The following is a 20,718-nucleotide window of genomic DNA, read 5'->3' on the forward strand; positions in this document are numbered from 1 at the left end:
AGAAGGAAAATCTAAATTCAAATTGGGGTTTTTTTCCCTCCAAATTTTACTTCTAACTTGAAACTATTAAGATAAAATATTAATCAACAACAAAGTGGGTGTTCCAGCTCCTGCCCCATGGAGTATTTTCAATTAAGTCAAAATAATTCTGTTTTCTGGTAGTAACTGATGATGATAAAGACACATTTGTTCTACTACTTCAGGACTACAAATTTTTTTCATCCAAATTAGTTTTATGGGCAAACTGGCTTTCAAAGTATGGGAATAACCCCTCCCCCCCCCACCCCCCCACACACATACACAGTTCTCAAAGTACAGCATACTTATAACACTATTTCTGAGTTTTGGCAGGGTTTGGGGAGGGGAGTATTAGAGATTGAACCCACGGGTATTTTACCACTAAGCTAGATCCTCAGACCATTTTATTATTCTTTGAGACAGGGTCTTGCTAAATTTGCTTAGAGCCTCACTAAATTGCTGAGACTGGCCTCCAATTTGTGATCCTCCTGCCTCTGCCACCTAAATTGCTGAGATTATTGGCCTTCGCCACCATGCCCAGTTTATAATACTATTTCTAAGGATGACAATAAATCTCTTTATAAATACTAAAATTTAAGTTTCAATATCTTACACAGTCTCTTTTTTAGATTTATTTCTTCAGGAAAAAAGTCTGGGCTTGGAACATAGCTCAGTAGCACTTGCCTAGCATATATAAGGCCCTAGGTTCAAATCCCAAGGGGGGCAAAGGGAGAACCTTCTCTTTAAATAACAGGAAAGACATCAATCAGAAGGGGAAAAAAAAATCTCACAGCTGACATCTCAGATACAAATTGTTCAGTATTTTGGAGGAAAGATTTCATAGTTGGAAGAGTCAACATATTGTAGGAAATTTCATTCCCATAAAGATATTGCTTCCTCTATTTTAGAAATCTTGAATTGTGTACATTGCTCATCAAACAAGTTTCTGGAGAGATTTGTAATACTTCATTTGCTTTATTTCTTTCATAAAGAAAGATATCAAGTTTTATTTGATAGGGTTGCTTTAAGGATGAAAGGTGGGGAGAGAATAAGGTGATGTTGGCAGGTACTAATCTCAATAAACTCTTACATGGAGTGGTATTTAAATGTTCTTTTGATTATAACTGTTCAAAAATGAGCATATGGTATTTGTATCCAGGTATGTCCTACAAAAATCACCAATCTTTAAAAGCCAAAGTTATTTTTCAAAGCCCCAGGTTAGATATACAGTTTGTTGTAATTTAGGCTAGTTTACATAATAAATGTCACTGTCAACTATGTTTATCTTATAAACAACTTTTCTTTCTAGCACATTCCTCTTTCAGTGCTATTACAAAATGTTAAAGACCAAATTAGTTTAATAAAAAATTAACATCACTACCCATCTATTTGCAGCTGCCAGTTACTTTTTCCTAGATGGCATACTGCATGGCTTAAAGTTCAGCAATATTTTTCATACAGGACTTGTTTACAACTATTATAATTAATTTAAAAACTTAAATGGTCAAACAAAATTCCTGGAAAGAAAGGAACAAAGATTCTTCATTATTCTGGGTTTCCAACTTTCACTCCTAAGATTTCTATGCCTTCCCCACAACCACACACATTTCTTCAGTCTACCAAAATGGAGGGTATAAGCATCTGGGTGCACCAATGATTAAGAGTGCATATCTGATCAAATCTTTAAAGTCTGTTATATCTGATTATGTAATGCTATTCCCTAAATCTGTAGCATCCTACCCTAGATCAGGAAGGCAATCTGGTACACTGAAAAATGTATTCTTCAGCGTCAACCATAGATTCTAAAGTTAGAGAAATCTGTGTTAGAAATCCAGCTTGTTTTCCAGTAGCATATCTAGCAGTATATGCATTTATTTTACAACCCAGGGTCTCCAGTTTTCTTATTTCTTCAATGGAGAAAAAAAGAAATCACGTATCTTGAAGCTTTGTTGGGAGAATTAGAGAAAATAAACATAAAAAGCACTGAACACAACGACTAGCACATACGATAACAAATAAATTAAGTTACTTTGGTTGTATTATTTTAGGGGGGCATTTCTGAAATACAACTAAGCTAGAGAACACTATTGTTTGGGGGTATTTTTGAAATAGGACTAAGCTAGAAAATGTTAACTCAAACTTATGACATTTTCTTGGATGTCACTGAAAAACTTCCTTTAAGTCTAACATTTTCATTTACAAGAATTTATTTGGTCTTTCAATATTAGAAGTATTTCTCTTAATATCAAAGATACCTTAGAGAAGAAATTAAAAATTAGAAGAAATTAGTCCCCTACTCTCAAGAAACTTACATTTTAGGAAAAGCAAGACATTAAACAGGCAATTACACAGTTATTTAATTACCATCATGATCAATGTTGTAAAGAAAGTGTGCTAAAGCAGGAAATGACCTAACAAGATCAGAATTAAAATTTCTATGCAAACATACCACCTCCCTTCAAGGTTTTCAATCACTCCCTCTCTAATTAAACCTAATCCAAGACTTTGAATAGACTTGATCTGTTTGTTTTTTAAAACAACAAAATAAGTAATTAACCTGCCCAGGCCATTTTTATGTTCAGGACTGCAAAGTAAAATTTTAGAAACTGTGTATGAAATCTACAAATAAATTTCAAATATTTTATATAGCGGTTTTTTGTTTGTTTGTTTTTTGCTGTGCTGAGGATTGAACCCAGGGGATCACTCATGTGTGGCAAGCACTCTACCACTGAGCTACATCCCCAGTTCCACAATGACTTTTTAGTTCAAGAAAAAGCTAAGATATCATATAGGTAAGTGCTTAGCTATTCCCTATAAACTTGTGAGAAAATGTATTTCTTGATAGGTTATAAAACCAATGTTTATTGAATGTGTATGCCATGATTCGGGACAATTCATTTTTCAGGATCTTTTTATTGCGGTGTATATTACTTATTAATGAAAAACAAATTATTTCTGTAATTTAAATATCACAACAGTTCTAATTTGCTTACTAAAGGAGAATTCATCACTTGACCACCTTTTAAAATCTGCCACCTTAAAAAAAAATTAGTAACAAAAAATTGTAACATCCTTTTTAAAGATACCTTCAAGATTCCTAACTTCAGAAACTAGTACATTGATGTAGAATAGTGCCATCAAAGTCCCAAGTAACCATAACAGGGAAAACTGGGTAATCAGATCAATTCTTCCCACCAACTATGTTCTATAAAACAGAATTACCTCAATGTTTGTCTTCTAACATTCACCTATAAATTAATTCAAAACAATTAACCCAGAATAGTCTTTGTTAATTCTCCAAAAGTGGCCTCTTCACGTATATTTAGTTTATAAAGTCAGTCAGTCAAGAATTCCTTCTGCCAATTGTAATGAATGGAAAAAATATATTTAAATCAAATAGCACCATCTAGCAGAACCCTCATCACTTTGCTCATAAGAGTGGATGTTACTTGATGTTCAGTTTGGTAGATATGACAACAAAAGTGGCAATTTGTTTTCATAACAGAATCACAGAATTAGAGCTAGAAAGGACCACAGAACACACTAGGTCCAACTTCCTTGTTATAATCAGCAAATTTACAAAGTCATCAGGATACAAATTAGATTGAGTCAAAATTTACCCCCTCCCAGGAGTCCAGCTAAAATCCAAAATTACTTTGATTCTCAAATTCAATCACCTCAAAATAAATAAGATTATGCTTCATTAAATTTCAATTTCTTCACCCCCAGTAATGTGAAATCCAAATATTCTGTAATCATTAAACATCTTCCTTAAGATATTTTTATCATATAACCAAATGATTAATGCACACAAATTAGTCTGTAATTCAAAACTTCAACTTCAGTTAAATGCTGTGTCTTAAATCAGGCAATAATGCTGTGACTCTTATACATTCCTTGTCAGAGCAACAAGGTTCGGATCTAAAAAATAGATCTAAAAAATAACAGCATCTCTCCCTTTTTTTGTTTTTGTTTTTTGGTTTTTTGCTTTGTTTTGTTTTGCTACATCAAGGCCTGCCACCCCTAAATCCTATGGGAATTGTGTATGTTGACGCCAACATGAAGATTAGGAAATGTTCCCATCCCTGGGGCACAACAAACTTTCAGGGGAAAACTGCCCAAAGCAAGGAGGGAAACTTAGTCGTCTGTCTGCACATTAGGTTTTTATTTAAGCAGCTATTTCTGTGAGCAAGGTACCCAAAGTACCTCGGAGTGATGCTCTCAGACTTTCCCCCAGTCTGCACCCCCTCCGAAAAATAGAGTGCATTCAATGACAAGGATAAGCCTGACCCTCAAGAGTTGAGGCGGTTACTGGGAATCAGTTTGATCTGCTACACAGAAAAATAAAAGGCGGCGGGGCTGGCGGGGGGGTTCTTCCTCAGTAGTCACAGTCACTATTCGCTCTCATTTTTAGTAACAACCAAATCACCGTTACAAGTACACAAGAATAGCAGCAAACAACCCTGCTTTGCAGTGTGCCGTGACGGTGGCATCCCTGGCCGGGAGGGGCTCTTTTCTGGCCAGCCTCCTCTTGGGTTCCCACCGAAGTTAACACCTGTATCTCCCCACTACCCCAACCAAGCAGCTTCTGCCCACCTCAGCGTTTCTCTCCTCCCTAAAAACCCCTTTTCCGATTGTTGCCTCCTGCCTACTGCAGAAAGCTCTCTTCGCGGCGGAGCTGCGGCTCACACAACTCCCCTTCGGCTTGCCCCAGGACCACCGCCCCGCAGGGACCGCCCCGCCAGCTGCCCACCAGGGGCCCCCGACGTTCGGAAGGCAGCAAGTCTCCACAAAAAGTTCTCCAGTCGCCGCTACTGCGGAGTTGGGTCTGCAGCGAGAAGCAGAAATGCCAGCCTCCTCCAGCAGATCCCTCTCCTAGCCAGCACACTTTTTCTCCCCGGGAACTCGGTCCTTCTCTGACTCCCAAACTTCAGCAGTGTCCCTCGCGCCCACCCACCCCAGCCCCGGCCCCACTGCCCGAAACACTAGGCAAAGCAGACGTCGCGCGGGATCCGCCAGTTGGGAAAAGCCCCGACGCCCACCGGGTCCACGCCCGCACACGCCCTTAGTGCCCCGCGCGCGCCTCCGCGCCCCGCGGGGCCCCGCTCGGCCGCTCTGCGCCCAGCTTCCGCCCGCCGCGCGCCCGGCACCGCCGCCCTCGCCTCGCCCTGCGCTCCCGGCCCCGAGCCCCGGCGCCGGGGCTCCAGCGCCGCGCTCCAGGAGCCGCCAGCTGAGACCCCAGCCCGCTCCGCCGGGCACCACATTACCACCGTGCGCCCCCCTCCACGCAGCTGCCCCCTCCCCGCGACCCCCGGCGGCTCTCCAGGTCCCCGCAGCCCCGGACCCCAGCTCTAAAGTTACTTTGTGGGGAGGTGAACCCGCTGGTTATTTCCCTCAATCACCCAAACAAGTTTACATCCTCAGCACCAGTACCGCCGCCGCCCCCCAACATACTCGCTTCCCTCCCGACAGCCCCCCACGGCCGCCCGCCCCGAGCCAGCACCTCCTGAGAAACAGCCGCTCCCCGCACCACACGCCCCCACCTCGCACACCCCTCCCCCTGCCAGCCCACCCCCGGCTCTCCCCGGGCGGAGAGTGTCTGTGTGTCTGTGTGTCTCCCAGAGAGTGTGCGAGAGCGTGCGTGAGTGTGCGCGCGTGTGAAGGCGGAGGTGGGTGAGAAGCGGAGACACTTACTTCTCCCGGGCCTGGCTGTCGGACGGGACGGCGCTGCTGTTACTCTTGCCTTTGCCGTACATGCTTGTGCCGAGAGCAGCTCCCACTGTCACGCACCTGTCAACCCATCACAGCCTCCCCGGGAACAGCCCCGTCCCCATGGCGACCCACGCAGCCACCCCCACTATTGGCCGCCCCACGCCAAAGCTCCGCCCTCTTCTCCCAGGCAACGCTAGAGACTGACAGGCCTCCCCCTCCCTTCGGCCTTCCGAAGCGCGCGGTGGCGGCTACAGCCTGAGCGGCAGTCTCCTCCTCCATCCCTCCCTCCCTGGTTCCCTCCCTCCCTTCTTCCCTCTCCTCTCTCCTCCCTCCTCCCGGTCTCCTTCCCCCCTCCCCCTCCGAACCCGGGCGCAAGGGGGGAATTAGAAACTGCTCTAGAAGGATTTTAAACAACTGGCTGTTCTCTCCGCCGCCGCCCCTCCCCCTGCGCCGCCCGCGCTCGGCTCCTCACTGGAGAGAAGGCGCCGGGAGGAGGGGAAAGTGCGGCCTGGAGTCTTTGGCTGGAGCCGGTGGAGCTGGAGCCGTAGCGGCCCCAGACTTCGGGGCGCCCGCCGAGTACACAGACAGACCGACGGCCCCTGCCGCCCTGGGGGCCCTCACCAGCCTCCGGTCCCGCTCTTCTCTTGTCGGTGACCCCGCGCCAGTACCCACGATTGATCTTTACCGCCCTCAGCTCTACTCCCTGGGGTGTAGCCCACTCCCAGCTCCCGGAGGGCTGGCTGGTGAGGGACGCCCGCGCAGTTCCCTCGACCTTCTCGCTGAGCGACCTAAGCGACTCGCTTTCCCTCCTGGGGAGGGACTGCGCCTCAGGCTCTGGGCGCCGCTGAGGTGGCGTCGCCGCTTTCCCTGGGCCGCGCCCTGCGCCCCAGGGGAGCACCCTGCCTCGGGCCTTCCTCCTCTGGAGGAGGTCAGCAAAATTTCCAAAGAGGCCCAGTGACCGAGTCCTGGGACCGCAGTGCCCTACTACCCTGACCCCTTCCAAGCCGGACACACCGAACATCCTGCCAGAACTGCCGCAGAAAAGAGTCCCAGGCATCCCCACCCCGCCTGGTTTAATAGTTTTGATGGTGATGCCCGTTCATTCTGGTCCCTGAACTGGAAGAGGACCTAAAGAGCCAGGATAGCCGTTCCCTATCTTTGCCCATCAGCATAGGCCCTAGGGAACTCCAGGGTGTGGAAAGCCCTGCCAGAGGCGAAAAGCTACCCAAGAATATTTCTGGATCCAAGTCCCTAACCCCATTTTAGAAAATGCATAGAAGTTTCTGAAACACACACAACCTGGTTTTTCATAGAACTTCATCCTTTATTTTGTTGAAGATTCTTGATTGTTAAATCGGACCTGGTGCGAATGGGGTTAGAAAGAAGAAATGAACTTCAAAAGGGAGGTGACTTGGGAAAAGAGGTGCAGTTAAGATGGGACAGGGAAACATCAAAAAAGGATGAATAAAAGAGAAACAGCTATAGGAAGGGAGAGGAAATAGCATTCAAATGAGGAAAGGTATCTTTCTATTCCACACATACAGCGTTAAGTATTTAGTAGTAGGATCATAAAAATGCATATGGAGATACTGAGATAGATGAAATGTTGTGGACATCCAGAGCAAGTGATAGAAATAAAAATATCAACAGAAGGTTAAAGAAGGACGGTTAGTAAAAATGAGAGATAGAGAATCAGAAAAAAAAAAAGTTGGCAACCAAACATAAAGACAGGGAAAAATAAAGAGGAAGAGTCTGCTATACTACCGTTAAAGTAAATGAAAAGAAAAAAAAAATCAGAAAAGTAAGCTGTAAAAAGAAAGGAAATAAGAATAGAATAAATAGGATTAAATGAAGAAGTCAAAGAATGTGACAGCAAAAGAAGATGACAAAAATAAAAAGGCAGACATGATAACAAGATATAAGAAAAATAAAAGCATCTTTATTAAAGGACAAAAAATCAGTCAATAAAATGAGTGAGTATACAAAAGGTGAAAAAAATGACATTGATTTAAGTAGATTAATTTCTAAGAGAAGTAATTTGCCATTTCTAACTTCAAAATTTTCCTTCTGTTTCTAATGACTTATAGCGACTTGGTGGTCAGGACATTACATTCATGGACTCTGAAGAATCCGAAAGAATAAGGCTGAACCAGCAAGCCTCTCTCTTTTGGTGAACTTTTGCTCAAAATGCTCAAATGTGCAAAAGGTTGCCACCCTTTACAGATGCTACTTTCAAAGTTAGCATAACAATTTTACAATTTGTAATTTTACAATTTTTTTTTTTTACAAAATTATAATTTGTTTTTCAATGATCTTCTTCCATTAGCTTTAATCCAGAAAATTTTTACCATCTCCAGGCTCCACAGAAGCTGTGGATACTCTTTAAAATATGCTACTCAGAAAACAGGGTCAAGGAGAGACCACAGGCAGCTGCTGATCTACACTCTGTCCACACCTGGGAAAGGGAAGATTTCTGTTAAAAAGCAAGGGTGGGGGAGGTACACTGGTGCATGCCTGTAATACCAGTGGTTTAGGAGGCTGAGACAGGAGGATCCAGTGTTCAAACCCAGCCTCAGCAAAAGGGAGGTGTTAAGCAACTCAGTGAGACCCAGTCTCTAAATAAAATACAAAATAGGGCTGGGGATGTGGCTCAGTGGTTGAGTGCCCCTGAGTTCAATCCCCTGTACCCCACCCCACCCCACCCCCCCCAAAAAAAAACAAGGGTAGGCTTTGTACTATTTTTTGTTAATTAAATAACAGTTATTATTCTTGCACTGGTATTGGGACTCCTTTATATGTTGGTCATGGCGTATTTGAATTGCCTTAGGGTTTGTTTTTGTAGGTTTTTGTTGGTTTGTAGATTGAGTCAGAAAGTTGGGGAAAAGACTCAGGCACCTGTAGACTTCAAGTGATTCTTATGTTTAGCCAGGGCTACTTACCTTTACCCTTCAGTATTCATTTAAAGATAGTCCATGGGTACCATCAGAGCTTAAAGGAAAATTTTAGGTTGTAGCTGTACATAGTAGATGACCCACCTCTGGTAAGGCATGAAAATATGTTTATAGTGAACTTCACTTTCTGCCACCAAGCCAAGAAACTTGTTAATAGGATGAACACGGAAGACCATTTGTGTTCTTACAGTACAAGACCACAAAGAGCCATAGTCTAATTTACTATTTCCTAAAGAGAAAGAAAACAGGAGAAGCTGTTTGCTGCCTACTACAGTAATTTATTCATTTGATTGGTTTTTACCCAGATTTGTTACATGAAAAAGTTCTATGGATAATGGCATATTTTCTGATATTTAAAAAATAAATAAATTATAGATCTGCACAGTGGGATATGAAATTCAGAACAATTTGGTCTTAGAATCTAGAAAGAATAAAATGCTAAAAGGTCTTAGTTCAGAACTTGCCAAGTTAATGTCAGAGTTACCTTTACAAGAATGTTATCATCCAACAAATATACAAAGGGAAAATATGACTTTTATATGTACTTATATCTTGTATATGGCAACCTTAAAGCTTAAGTAATCAAATCAATTATCATTAAAACATCTCAATAGCTACCTGAACCATTTCTGTTCTATTTTCCTCTTAATGTTTACACATGTAAATAAAATGCTTCTTTGCCCTTGTTCAAATTATTTTGAGTACAAAGAGTGTTCTTTGCATCAGCAACTATACCTCCAGGGACCAATATTGTAATTAATGAGATTTGAAACACATATTCAGAGCCAAATTTGAGATCCCAGAGACAGAACTGAAGATCCATTGTTTTGTTTGTTTTCATTTTTTAAAGGGAGGAAGATATTGGAAATGTAAAACTTCCTAATATAAAGAATCACAATATATTTTAGAGGGTTTTTAAATTGTTATTACTATAGAAGGTTTATTAATTTAGGGGAACTGGATTTTGGAGAGGGGAATGCTGACCAGCTAAGCCTTTGCATTTTTCAATTTTTTTAAACTTTATTCTTTCAGATATAGAATGTCACAGTTACTCAGTCATTAGGTTCCACCACTCTACCATCCCCCACAACATATATACATCCATTTTGTTTGCACTATTTTCTCTTTCTGAAACCTGCATCTTGTTCTCAGAAATCTTCATCATTTTAAAACAGAGAGGTCATTATACAAGGCTGTTCAAACTCTAGATTGACTATGCATTTGTTCCATCCTAATTTTTCTCTAAAACATTAAGGTTAATAATGTCTACACTCTTATAGTGGATGGAACCCTGGAAAGGATTTACCTGTGTTATACAGAACAAAGAGACTACTTCTATATGTTTAAAATGTAGCTAATCATGAATTGAATTATTTGCATCATATAGAACACTTAGCATGTTAACTTACAAAAGAAAGCCATTTAAAATTAAAACATTTACTAAAAAATACAAATGAACTATTTTAAACATTAACATTACAGTTTTTGTTTTGGGATAATTTTTCCAAAGAACAAAAAAGTTCTATTATTTATTTATTTCATAAAACTAATAAGTTTATGGAAACAACAACTCAGTTCCATTCATACCACTTTTCATTTCAAATCATAACAGATATTCATTAATATTTAATATACCCCCGTTAAGTAAATTTTGATAATCTGTTTTCTAAACTGGGTAAACTGAGTCCTGGAAAGATTTGGAAGCATCATCTGATCCATAAAGAAAACAACTAGTACTAGAGGAGAACTCCTTGTTCTTGGCTGACAGTCCTATTCCCAGATCATGAAACCGCACCTCTTTCTCTCAGAAGTGACTATTCCATAGAGGAATGTGAGCAAGCTATGAGATGTTTGTCACTCAGACTACCTTATGAAACTTCACTCCCAGGCAGAACAGACCAGCATGCTCAGATTCACTAACTGCTCAAATGCCATGGACCAAAATTATGGAAGGACTAGTCATTGCAACTCTAATACTGTGCAATTTAGTCACTTATAGCAGAATAATAAAGGAAATGGGGCCTCCAATTAACATTATTTGACACACTGTTATTGGTTTAACATCAGTTAATCTGAGACAATAACTGTTTACTTAACCTATTGCCCTAGACTTTTAAAATCCCAACTTAAATATTCATAAAAACCTACCATGGGTTAGGAGAGACAATGAGCAGATAGATCAGTTTCAACTCTCGAGTGCCTAGTCTTTTTTTTTTTTTTCATCAATAATCTGAAGTTCATAATTTAGAATAAAATAAAATAATCCTTATACAAAGAATGAAGCTAATGAAGCTGAAAGCTGAAAATGAAGAAAAATGAAAAAATCAAGGCTACCTCGTGTGGCAATTTCATACACTTTAGCACATTTGCAAAACAAATTCCAAGTGTTGCAGTGTTCGCTAGCTGAAATTTTGTCATTAAATGTTGAGAGTTATATAATAGGAAGCATGCCAAAGTGTGTTCTTGATTCAACTGTGTTACTATATTTTTTAGTGCATTCCTAAATCTTTACAATGATTTTTCACCTAGTAAGGTTATGCCAATGTGATGTCTTTGCACTCTTGGAGCTAACAAAAGCCCCAGTCTCAAGAGGGAGGCTGTGAAACATTCCAAGCAGTGTCATTTCCTTCTGTTGGAAATGGAAACAGAAAAAAAAAAAAAAAAAACTACTACATTTGCTTTTTATAATTTTCCAATGTAATTGGATCCTCTTTACCAAGTATACTAGGAAAAGAAAATGACAAATTATAATGCTATCACATTTTATTGACTTTGGTATAGTTTAAGGATAAGGGGTTAAAAGGCTATTATGCCACATAAAATCTGTTTAAGACAAGGGCTGAACACTGCCATTGCCAATCTTATAAGCTATAAGGAAAAAAAAGGTTAGCATGGCTATAAGTACTTGCCAAAGATAGAGAGGGCAGTTTAAATATTTTGGTTTTGGGTGCTCAGAATGTCTTTGAAACCAAGTGGGCTACTGTTGCAGTATAGTAAGTACAGTAGTTCCTGGAAATTGACACCAGTTCTCTGGCGGTAATTGCCAGTGATAGATCATCATGTATCATTAGGTATTACATTAGTCAGATTCTTAATCTGGTAAATAATTTTATAAAATCTATTTGTCAAGAGTTTTCCAAACTCCTCAGATCTTTTCCCTTGAGCCAAAATTCTCTCTTTTTTCCTTCAATACTGAGCATTGAACCCAGAGTTTCATGCATGCTAAGCAAGCACTGTACCACCGTGCTATATCTTCAGCCCTGTTTTTCTTTTCTTTTCAGACAGGGTCTCACTAAATTGCCCAGTTTGGCCTTGAACTTGTGATTCTCCTGTCGCAGCCTCCTGAGTAGCTGAATTATAGGCATGTACCACTATGCCCAACTCTTATACCTAAATTCTTGAGGCAGAGAATTGAAGGATGCTCCTGTCACAAGGTGTTGAAGTATCAAGAGTAACAAGACAAGTCCCCATTAGTTTCACTCACGGTGTGATTTGGGGATCCCAGGCTAGGAAAGTTAAGATAGTTAAGAACTATCTATGCTAAAAGGTCTTAGTTCAGAACTTGCCAAATTAATGTCAGAGTTACCTTTACAAGAATGTTATCATCCAACAAATATACAAAGGGAAAAATATGACTTTTATATGTATTTGTGTCCTGAATATGGATATAGTACAGTCTCAGGGCCTGCTGCTACACTTTGTACTTAACCTCCCATACTATCTAACTCTCCTAGAATCTTTAGTTTTTCGAGGAGAAACTTAAACAGTGTCTACAATAGTGCATACTTACTTAAGGTTTATTTTGTTGCTACTCTCTGGGTTAAGGACAGATTTTTGTTAAGGATTTTGACTTCTGGAATATTCTTTTTTGTTGCTATGTTTGGTACTGAGGTGCAAAGATGTTAGAAGCTTCAGGAGAACTATGTCCATTTACCCTGGCTTATCAGCTTGGTCTAGTTTCTAGTGGGAGGCAGAAAAAAGAGCACAGTAAATGGAGGGAGATAATCTAGGGAGAAATGTGATTAGGGAAGGATCCAAATGTGAGCACTTCCTCCTGTCACTCTTGGAAGAGTTTCCCTACACCCTAATTTTGCAGGGCTCCTTTCTTTGTTCTTGCCGTGTTCTTGTGTCCTTTTAGGGTTTTTTGTTGTTTGATGTTGTTGTTTTGGAACTGGGGATTGAACCCAGAGGAGCTTAGCTACTGAGGCACAGCCCAGGCCCATTTTTATTTTGAGACAAGGTCTCCCTGAGTTGCTTAGGATCTCACTAAGTTGCTGAGGCTGGCTTTGAATTTGTGATCCTCCTGCCTCAGCCTCCCAAGCTGCTGGGATTACAGGTGTGTGCCACCATGCCCGGCTCTTGTGTCCTTTTAGGAGATACCAGTTCTAGTTTATAGTTTGGCTACTTTCTTTATTGTAAATAAATATTTATCATTTGTGGCACAAGGAAACATATACCACAGCTATGTCTCAGAGATTTTCTAGAGATAGAAACCTTAGCGAAGGGTTGTGAGACTGGTAGGGCCCAAGACTCCATCGCATTACCCCTGCTTCCAGGTGATATATGTTTCCTCAAAGAACTTTACCACATAACTCCCAACTTCCCATTCCTTCTTTCATGTGTTTGTCCTCCCTCTTTCCCCTTCCCTTTCTTTTTCCTTTCTCCTTTACTCTTGGCAAATGGACAAAACATGAAAGGAATGGGAAAGTTTACTGAAAACATATCACATTAGAAAATATATGAAACCTCTATTTTTATAAGTCAAAATGGCTGACAGCATTATATGGTTCAACCATGCAAGAATTTCAGTTCCTGCATCCTATGCTGCAGACTTATTTTGTATTAGCACTGACATTTATCAAACACTTACAATGTGCCAGGCACTAAGTGCTTTGCATACAATATCTCACTTAATGCTTCCAACAAACAATCTTTGGAGGTAGATATTATTTCTGCAATTTTTTCTGGTTCGCACACTTAGTAAATGACAGGATTGTAATTTCCACCCAGGCAGCCTATCTCATTAGGCCCTGTCAGGAATCCCATACACAGATCCTTCCAACTACCCTTGCCCTTTAACGTTTACTCCTCCATGTACTATGATTCTAGAAGGGCAAACTTCTCTGTGAATTCATGTTAGATTAAATACAAGTGGGGCCGTAAGATCAGGATTTAGGGGATATTGCTTCAGAATGGTAAGCAGCAGTGAATTCGGCTCTTACAGCTTGACCCTTCGAATAGGCAAAATCAGAAATACCAACCCACACTCTGTACTGGAGCTCTGTCCTTTATCAGGTATCCTTTCCTTTTTTTCTGTTATCAAATGTATATTTTGACTCATTATGAGATGTTAAAAGCAGAAACCATTTGGAGTGTGTCTATTTCTCTTTTGATATTCCAAAAAGATATTGGGCTTACTTGGACTAAATTGGACTGTTCATGTCTTTGCTTCACCTTTTTCCTCACCTCTTTCAGTTTTACCAGATTCAATGTGGTAAATTTACCAGATCTGTGTGGCTGTGCAACCTGTGGTGTAGAAACCTGAACACGAAGATCTTTGTTTTCATTCACACTCTGCTTAGGAAAAGGGGAATCCTGGACAGCACCATCCCTTCACCAGACTACTGTAGATGTGTAGTACCCTTGCTCAGGAAACGGGGATCCTACCTCAATCAGCAGATGGCAATTCCCTTTGGGGAATTTGTTGTTTTCTTTTTCTGTGTGGTTTTCCTCTCCTCCTGGGTTTTTGTAGTTCACCGTTCCTTTTCCTTCTTCTCTTGTTTTTCTGGCTTCACTTCCTCCTTCTATTGTTGTAGCTGTCTTTCTCCTCTCATCACATTTCCTGTTGCCTTTCCAATTCAGTGCAGCCCCATCCAACTTACTCACTGTCTGGCTGCAGGGTTGGTTGTTTTGGTCTCAGGAGGAACACTCCTGTGCCAAATAGTCCCAATCCCAGGGGCACCAGAATAAAGATTCCAGAGACTACATATCCCCAATTCTTTTCTTATTGATTTGTATACTAGAATGAATTCCAAGGATACCTAATTAGGGGAGGAAAATATTTATCCTCTTGGCCTCCTAGCTCCAGACCATTCTGAACTCTGATAGCACCAACGTCCATCACATCAAACAATGAAATCAACTTTGGTTACTTAGCAAAATAGAAATAAACTTGTAATATTCTATTAGTGAAGGATCAATGTCTCCTGTCTTGGAAATAAACATCAGAGCTTGGCCTCAACATTTATGTAGCAGCAGGAGACCATTATTTTGTGGCAACATTCGATTACATTGACATCAAGACAGATTTATTAAATTAATAAATAGTACATGATTTTCAGCCTTTCATTTCCAACCTTCACCACCACCTGCCTTCCCAAGGTGATCTTCTGAAACCCTTCATCCATATTTTTGACTTCTTATTATCTATGACCTTTATTTCTCTTTTGTTATTTGTCAGTTTTACCCCCAATTAATTTTTAAAAAAAACCTCATTCTTTTCAGATAGAAAATTTAAATTGGATATTAAAAACAGTTAGTACTAAAGGGAATCATCACATTGTTAATTAATGAAATATTTCACCAGCAACATATTTGAAGAGGAATTATTTCAAATGTACTTTTCAACATTCTGAAAGTGGTTACAGCCAAAAGCCCACAGTTCCTGCTGCCTCTTTTCTAACTTCCAGCCTCAGGGCCTTTGCCCTTACTGTTTCCTCTGCCTGGAATGTTCTTCCCTCTGCTCTTTGCATGGATGGCTGGCTTTTTCTCATTATTTGAGTCTTTTGGAATATTAATTCTATAGAGAAATTTTCTCTGAGAGTCTTTTGTAAGGTACATTTCCCTCCTCAACAGTCATCCCTCATCCTGTTTCCCTGCTTTTTTTTCTTTAAAGTCATGTATCTGTCTCTGAAGTGTTTGTCTTCTGAATTACCCATGAGCCTGCTAACTCCAGGGAGGCAGATTCTTGTTGTACTACTAGACTACATGCCTATGTCCTAAGACCTAGAACAGTACCAGAAATACAGTGGCACACAATAGACAAATATTCATTGACTGACTGGAGGAACAGATAATTCTTAAATTATCATACATGAAATGACCTTAGATCTAGATCTCCTGGATGTTTATGACCTATAATCCTTCTAGCCTTCCACCCCACTCTACCCCTATAGCCTGGGACCCTTTACTTTCTTAGGAGAAACATTGATTAGGCAGAAAGTGCTAGTATACATTTAGATTTTAAGCATCTGTTCTGACTCCAATTTATTGTTCTATCACCTAAATAGATTTAGCAGAATTTTGGTGAACAGGACATGAGAGAGAAAACTCTTTCCTCTGTTTTTCTATCACCACAGATTTAACTTGCTTGGAGTTCCAAGAGGCTTAATGTTGCTGACAATAAGGAAACAAGGAGCACACAGTCAGCAGATCAAGTTTTCTGTAAGAAGTTTTCATTACATCACTCTCCTGTTCAAAAACCTCAGTGCCTCCCCAGTGCTTACGGGATAAAGTACTCTCCCCTCAGATTCTTATCCATCTATTCCTAACTTATATAGGTACTTATTCATCAGCAGCTATCTAGCCTTCAATAGATCATGGTTACTTATACATGCCTGTCCTCACTACTAGACCACAGACTCCTTGAAAATAGCCTATTCATTCCCAGAAATCTACAATATGCCTACAAGTTGGATTTCGTAGGAGAGAACACATGATGGAGGAATACATTTCCCTACTTTCAAGTGCTACAATACCTAGTTCAGTTTGTACCTGGCTTTTGTGAGATACTACAATGTTTCTGAAATTAAATTTTAGTCCTATTTGCTGAAGTCCAACAATCCAGGTTTGAATTCCCTGCTCCATCAATTACCAGCTATACGGTCTTGGGCAAGTCACTTGACCTCTTGATGCCTCTGTTTCATCAATTGCAGACTGAGTTGATGTTACTAACTATATATTGGAGTTATTTTTGATGATTAAAAAAGAAAATGCATGTACTGGGTTTAGACAGTACTTGGCACATCGTAAGTGCTTGGCAAATATTAATGAATTAATGAATGTTTTCTTCTTTGACAGAGCAGGACTATAATCTATAGGACCTGTAACCACACACAAATACCTGGCACATCTGTCTGCACCACATCACTTTGTACTTTGTACTTTGTACATGCAGTTCTCCTTGACTTAAGGGGCCTTCCTTACACCCCTCTAACTCTAGCTCCTCTGGGAGTTATTTTCTCCTCTCTCTCTCTCTCTCTCTCTCTTCATATATATATATATATATATATATATATATATATATATATATATATATATATATATATATATATATATATATATATCTTTTACTAGAACTAGATTTTCCAGTGTCTTGTCACTTAATTGAGATATAAGACCAGGAATAAGAGTCTTATTCTCCAGCAATGCCCAAGAAGTCCTGCACTTATAATATGCACTCATTCTTTTTTTAATGTAATGAATGGTGAATTAATGCCAAATTCAAAGCCTCTTTATTGGTAACAGTTGGCCTCTACAATGCCATTACTTTAAATTTCACAGATTCATGGGTGAAAGTAGAAATTTTGGTGTCATCTTGTCACATTGTCAAAAAGGTGTTTCCACAATGTCCCTGGATACCATAGAAGAAATTATTTCTTATCTTTAACTAGTGATACTTTTCCTCACTGAATCAGCTATGGCAACGAGGAAAGAAAATTACATGTCCTTCTCCTCATAGTAAGCCTACATATTCTTCATATGCTTCAGGACAGTCATCAAGTAACTCCCTTCTCCCAAATGAACAATCAAAATATTTATTTGCATAGCTAATATCACAAATGGTCTAGGCAAACAGGCAAAGTTGCTCTCTTGTGAACAGTTATTAGCTTGTAGTGCATGGTTTAGGTGATTGCTCTGGAGTGAATTAAAACATCTTCAGAGACTTCTCCTGGTCAATCAACATTTCAAATGTTTTTCTAGGCTATCCTGGCAATTGGAATCTTTTAAGCATTTATTGGTGGAAGAACAGAAATATAACAAGCAGTATATTCATCTACTAAATGAACATTCATTGAACCCCTACCGTATGCAGTATTGAGCAGCACAGTGTTTTGCCAAGCAATGGAAGGGATACAAAAGTCTGTAACAAATAGTAGCTACCATAAAGAAGTTTTTTAAAAGTCTCAAAAGTTTACCGAGTATCCATTGTGAGCTAGGCACTGCACTAAGTGCTGGGGGCATACAGATAAATTACTGTCTCTAAGGAGTTCATAGTCTAGAGGGGAATATAATGCTTATATGCTTAGTATAGTGTTATAAGTGCTGTGAAAGATGTTAGTGGAAGTAGGTACTCTGGGGCATGGAGGAATATCTCCACTGAGAGCTCGCCTGATGCGTGAGTGGAGGCTCGAAGGAAGAATAAGGCTTACCTTAGTGAAAAACTAACAAAAGAGGGGAAGGGCATTTCAACACAGGGAGTAGCTTATACAAAAGCAAGAGGAGAAGAGAGACTGTGCACATTCCAGAACCTACAGGAAATTTGCCTGAAGTGGGGTGACTGAGAAGCAGTTTTAGAGAAAGAGCTGAGAGTAAGGAGAGATGTATTCATGAAGAGCTCTCCATGAGGACCATGAAAAGACTTTGGGTTTTAAATTCTTGAGCCTCAGGGAGCCACTGGAAGATTTTAAGCATATGAGTGTCTTGATGAGAAAAAGCATTCTGAAAGCTGTGTGAAGGAGATGGAGGGGAGGTGGGAAGTTAGCAGAGGGGATATTACCAGGATCCAAGTGAGCATTGATGGGAAGATGACACAAGCTAGTAAGAAATGAAAGTAAGGAATTAAAAAGAAAGGATCACTTGTCTTCTGGAGATGGAGGAAAACGATGGAGAAAACTGGGCCCGCTGTGTGCCCATTTCCAAGGACTGGGCAAAGATTACCTATTTGACCAATTTTTTGCAAGATTTATATGAAAAACCCATAGAGCCGGGCGCGGTGGTGCATGCCTGTAATCCCAGCAGCTCTGGAGGCTGAAAAAGGAGGATCGCTAGTTCAAAGCCAGCCTCAGCAAAAGTGAGGCACTAAACAACTCAGTGAGACCCTGTCTCTAAATAAAATACAAAAATGGGCTTGGGATGTGGCTGGCTCAGTGGTAAAGTTCCCCTGAGTTTAATCCTCGGTACAAAAACAAAACAAAGCAAAAAATAGATTTTACGTATGCAAAGAGAGTGTACTTCTTATATTGCATATACACGTCATTTAAATGTAAGTTATTTCATGTGATAAAATCAAATTTACCTTGCAGAATACATCTTTTAAGTAACAATAAAAGTTGATAAGGAAATCAAAATTTTCCCCTCTTAAGTTTCTAATGTATAGTGAACTTCCCACCGTTCTTCCCCAAAATAAAAAACAAACAAAAATTAAAACAGTAACCAAATGAAAGGAAACTTATTCTTAAAATTTTTTCCAACAGAGCTAGTCATAGCGGCCCATGCCTGTAATCCCAGCAGCTCAGGAGGCTGAAGCAAGAGGATCGCAAGTTCAAAGCCAGTCTCAGTAACATGGCAAGGCCCTAAGCAACTCAGTGAGTCCCTGTCTCAAAATAAAATATTTTTTAAAAGATCTGGATATGTGGCTATGTGGCTCAGTAGTTAAGTGCCCCTGGGTTCAAGCCCTAGTAACAGAAAAAAAAAATTGTTTTCAAGCAGATTCAAGTCCCAGAATATTTCAAAGTTCTGACTTCGGCCATTCAGATCTCAATTGGAAAAACATTAAGCTCCTGTGCTATTTTCCTATGTCTCAGGTTAAGTTCTCTGAAAGCTGAGTCTCAGATGAGTTTGGAAACAATATGTCTATTTGGATCAACCCTGTGAAAGGAGCAAAAAAAAGTCCTATTGGGCAGAGAAAGAAGTTAACTGCAATGTAGGCTTGACCAAGCCTCAGCACTCCTGACATAGATCTCTGGAGTAAATAATGACCACCAGAGTATTCTGTGTCCTGCCAAAATGTCCTGGTCTGTACATCTAAGCCTTGGGTATTAGAAGTGAGCTGCCCTAGGGAGGACATGATTTATGGAAAGGTGGTTCTGAGGTAGCTAAAGTAGCCCCTGAGGATGCTGACCCAACTCTCAGTGGAGGAGCACGCTCTTCCTCGAAAGGGGGTCTCTGTGTCTCCCACATCTGCACACCCCTGCTTGATGAAGCTCAAAGATAGAACCAGGCTGTATTCCTGTCCCTGGTAGAACTATATCTAGATCACTCCAGCCAGATGGCTATATCTCCTATACTTAGAAAGTGCTATTTTAGAATTATAGAAACATGAAAATTGTGTTGAGAAAAGAATTCAACATCAAGTTTAAAATCATTTACTAATAATAAGATAACATTGGGCATTTAAAAATAAGGAAAGCAGAAAAAAATAATATTGGTACAAAGATATTGTTTTCTTACCTTTGTGAATACATAGTAGAAATCACAGAATTAAAAAAGTAATTGTGGGGGTTCATAGAACTGGAAAGAACATTAGGAATTGATATAAGCACTCCCGAATTACAGGAGAGAAAGATGGTTTCCTTTCTTCATCCATCAGTTGTAGTCTCACTAGAGAGAACTTTCCTAAAACATCCAAATTCTCTTCTTTTGAATTACTAATAATTGAACAGGATGCAGAACAGGAATATTATCATGTCAAAATTATGACCCAAGGTACAGGATGCAAGGAGAGATCATTTTAAAAACTAATAGAATGACCAAAGAAAGAATGGTTCGTTGGAGTTTAAAAAATCAGACTGTTGCAACATCATGGCAGAGCTAGGCAGAAAATAACAAAGATCTTTAACTGTGATTCCTGTAACTTGGTACTATTTACTTGGATCATGAAGATTTCCTCACACAAGTTCATAAATTTCTCATCCCTCAAAATTTATCTGTATGGTTAAAACTCATTGATTTAGATCCCATAAATTTGTAATGTTGCAATAATATAGTTGTAGGGTGTCATTTTTGACTGAGAGAATATTTTACAATGATTTTTCTC

The 20,718-nt window shown here is 40.0% G+C and overlaps 1 protein-coding gene across 6 annotated transcripts in view; it reads right to left on the reverse strand.

The window, feature by feature from the left end:
* Ssbp2 (single stranded DNA binding protein 2) overlaps positions 1-5,867 on the reverse strand; it is a 322,386-nt gene extending 316,519 nt beyond the window's left edge. For 4 of the 6 annotated variants that reach the window (XM_046428021.2, XM_046428005.2, XM_046427996.2 and 1 more), the window contains exon 1: positions 5,713-5,866. In XM_046428021.2, coding sequence (XP_046283977.1) covers positions 5,713-5,774 — 62 coding nt within the window. In that variant the 5' untranslated portion in view covers positions 5,775-5,866. Of the gene's footprint in view, positions 1-5,712 lie in introns of all 6 variants that reach the window. The other 2 variants (XM_046428015.2, XM_058574412.1) reach the window with 2 other exon arrangements.
* Between the last annotated feature and the right edge of the window lie 14,851 nt (positions 5,868-20,718).

The sequence above is a fragment of the Marmota monax genome, unplaced genomic scaffold (genome assembly GCF_021218885.2).
Source record: "Marmota monax isolate L192 unplaced genomic scaffold, Marmota_monax_Labrador192_F-V1.1 WCK01_AAM20220418_F8-fsc00018, whole genome shotgun sequence".
Taxonomy (NCBI): Eukaryota; Metazoa; Chordata; class Mammalia; order Rodentia; family Sciuridae; genus Marmota; species Marmota monax.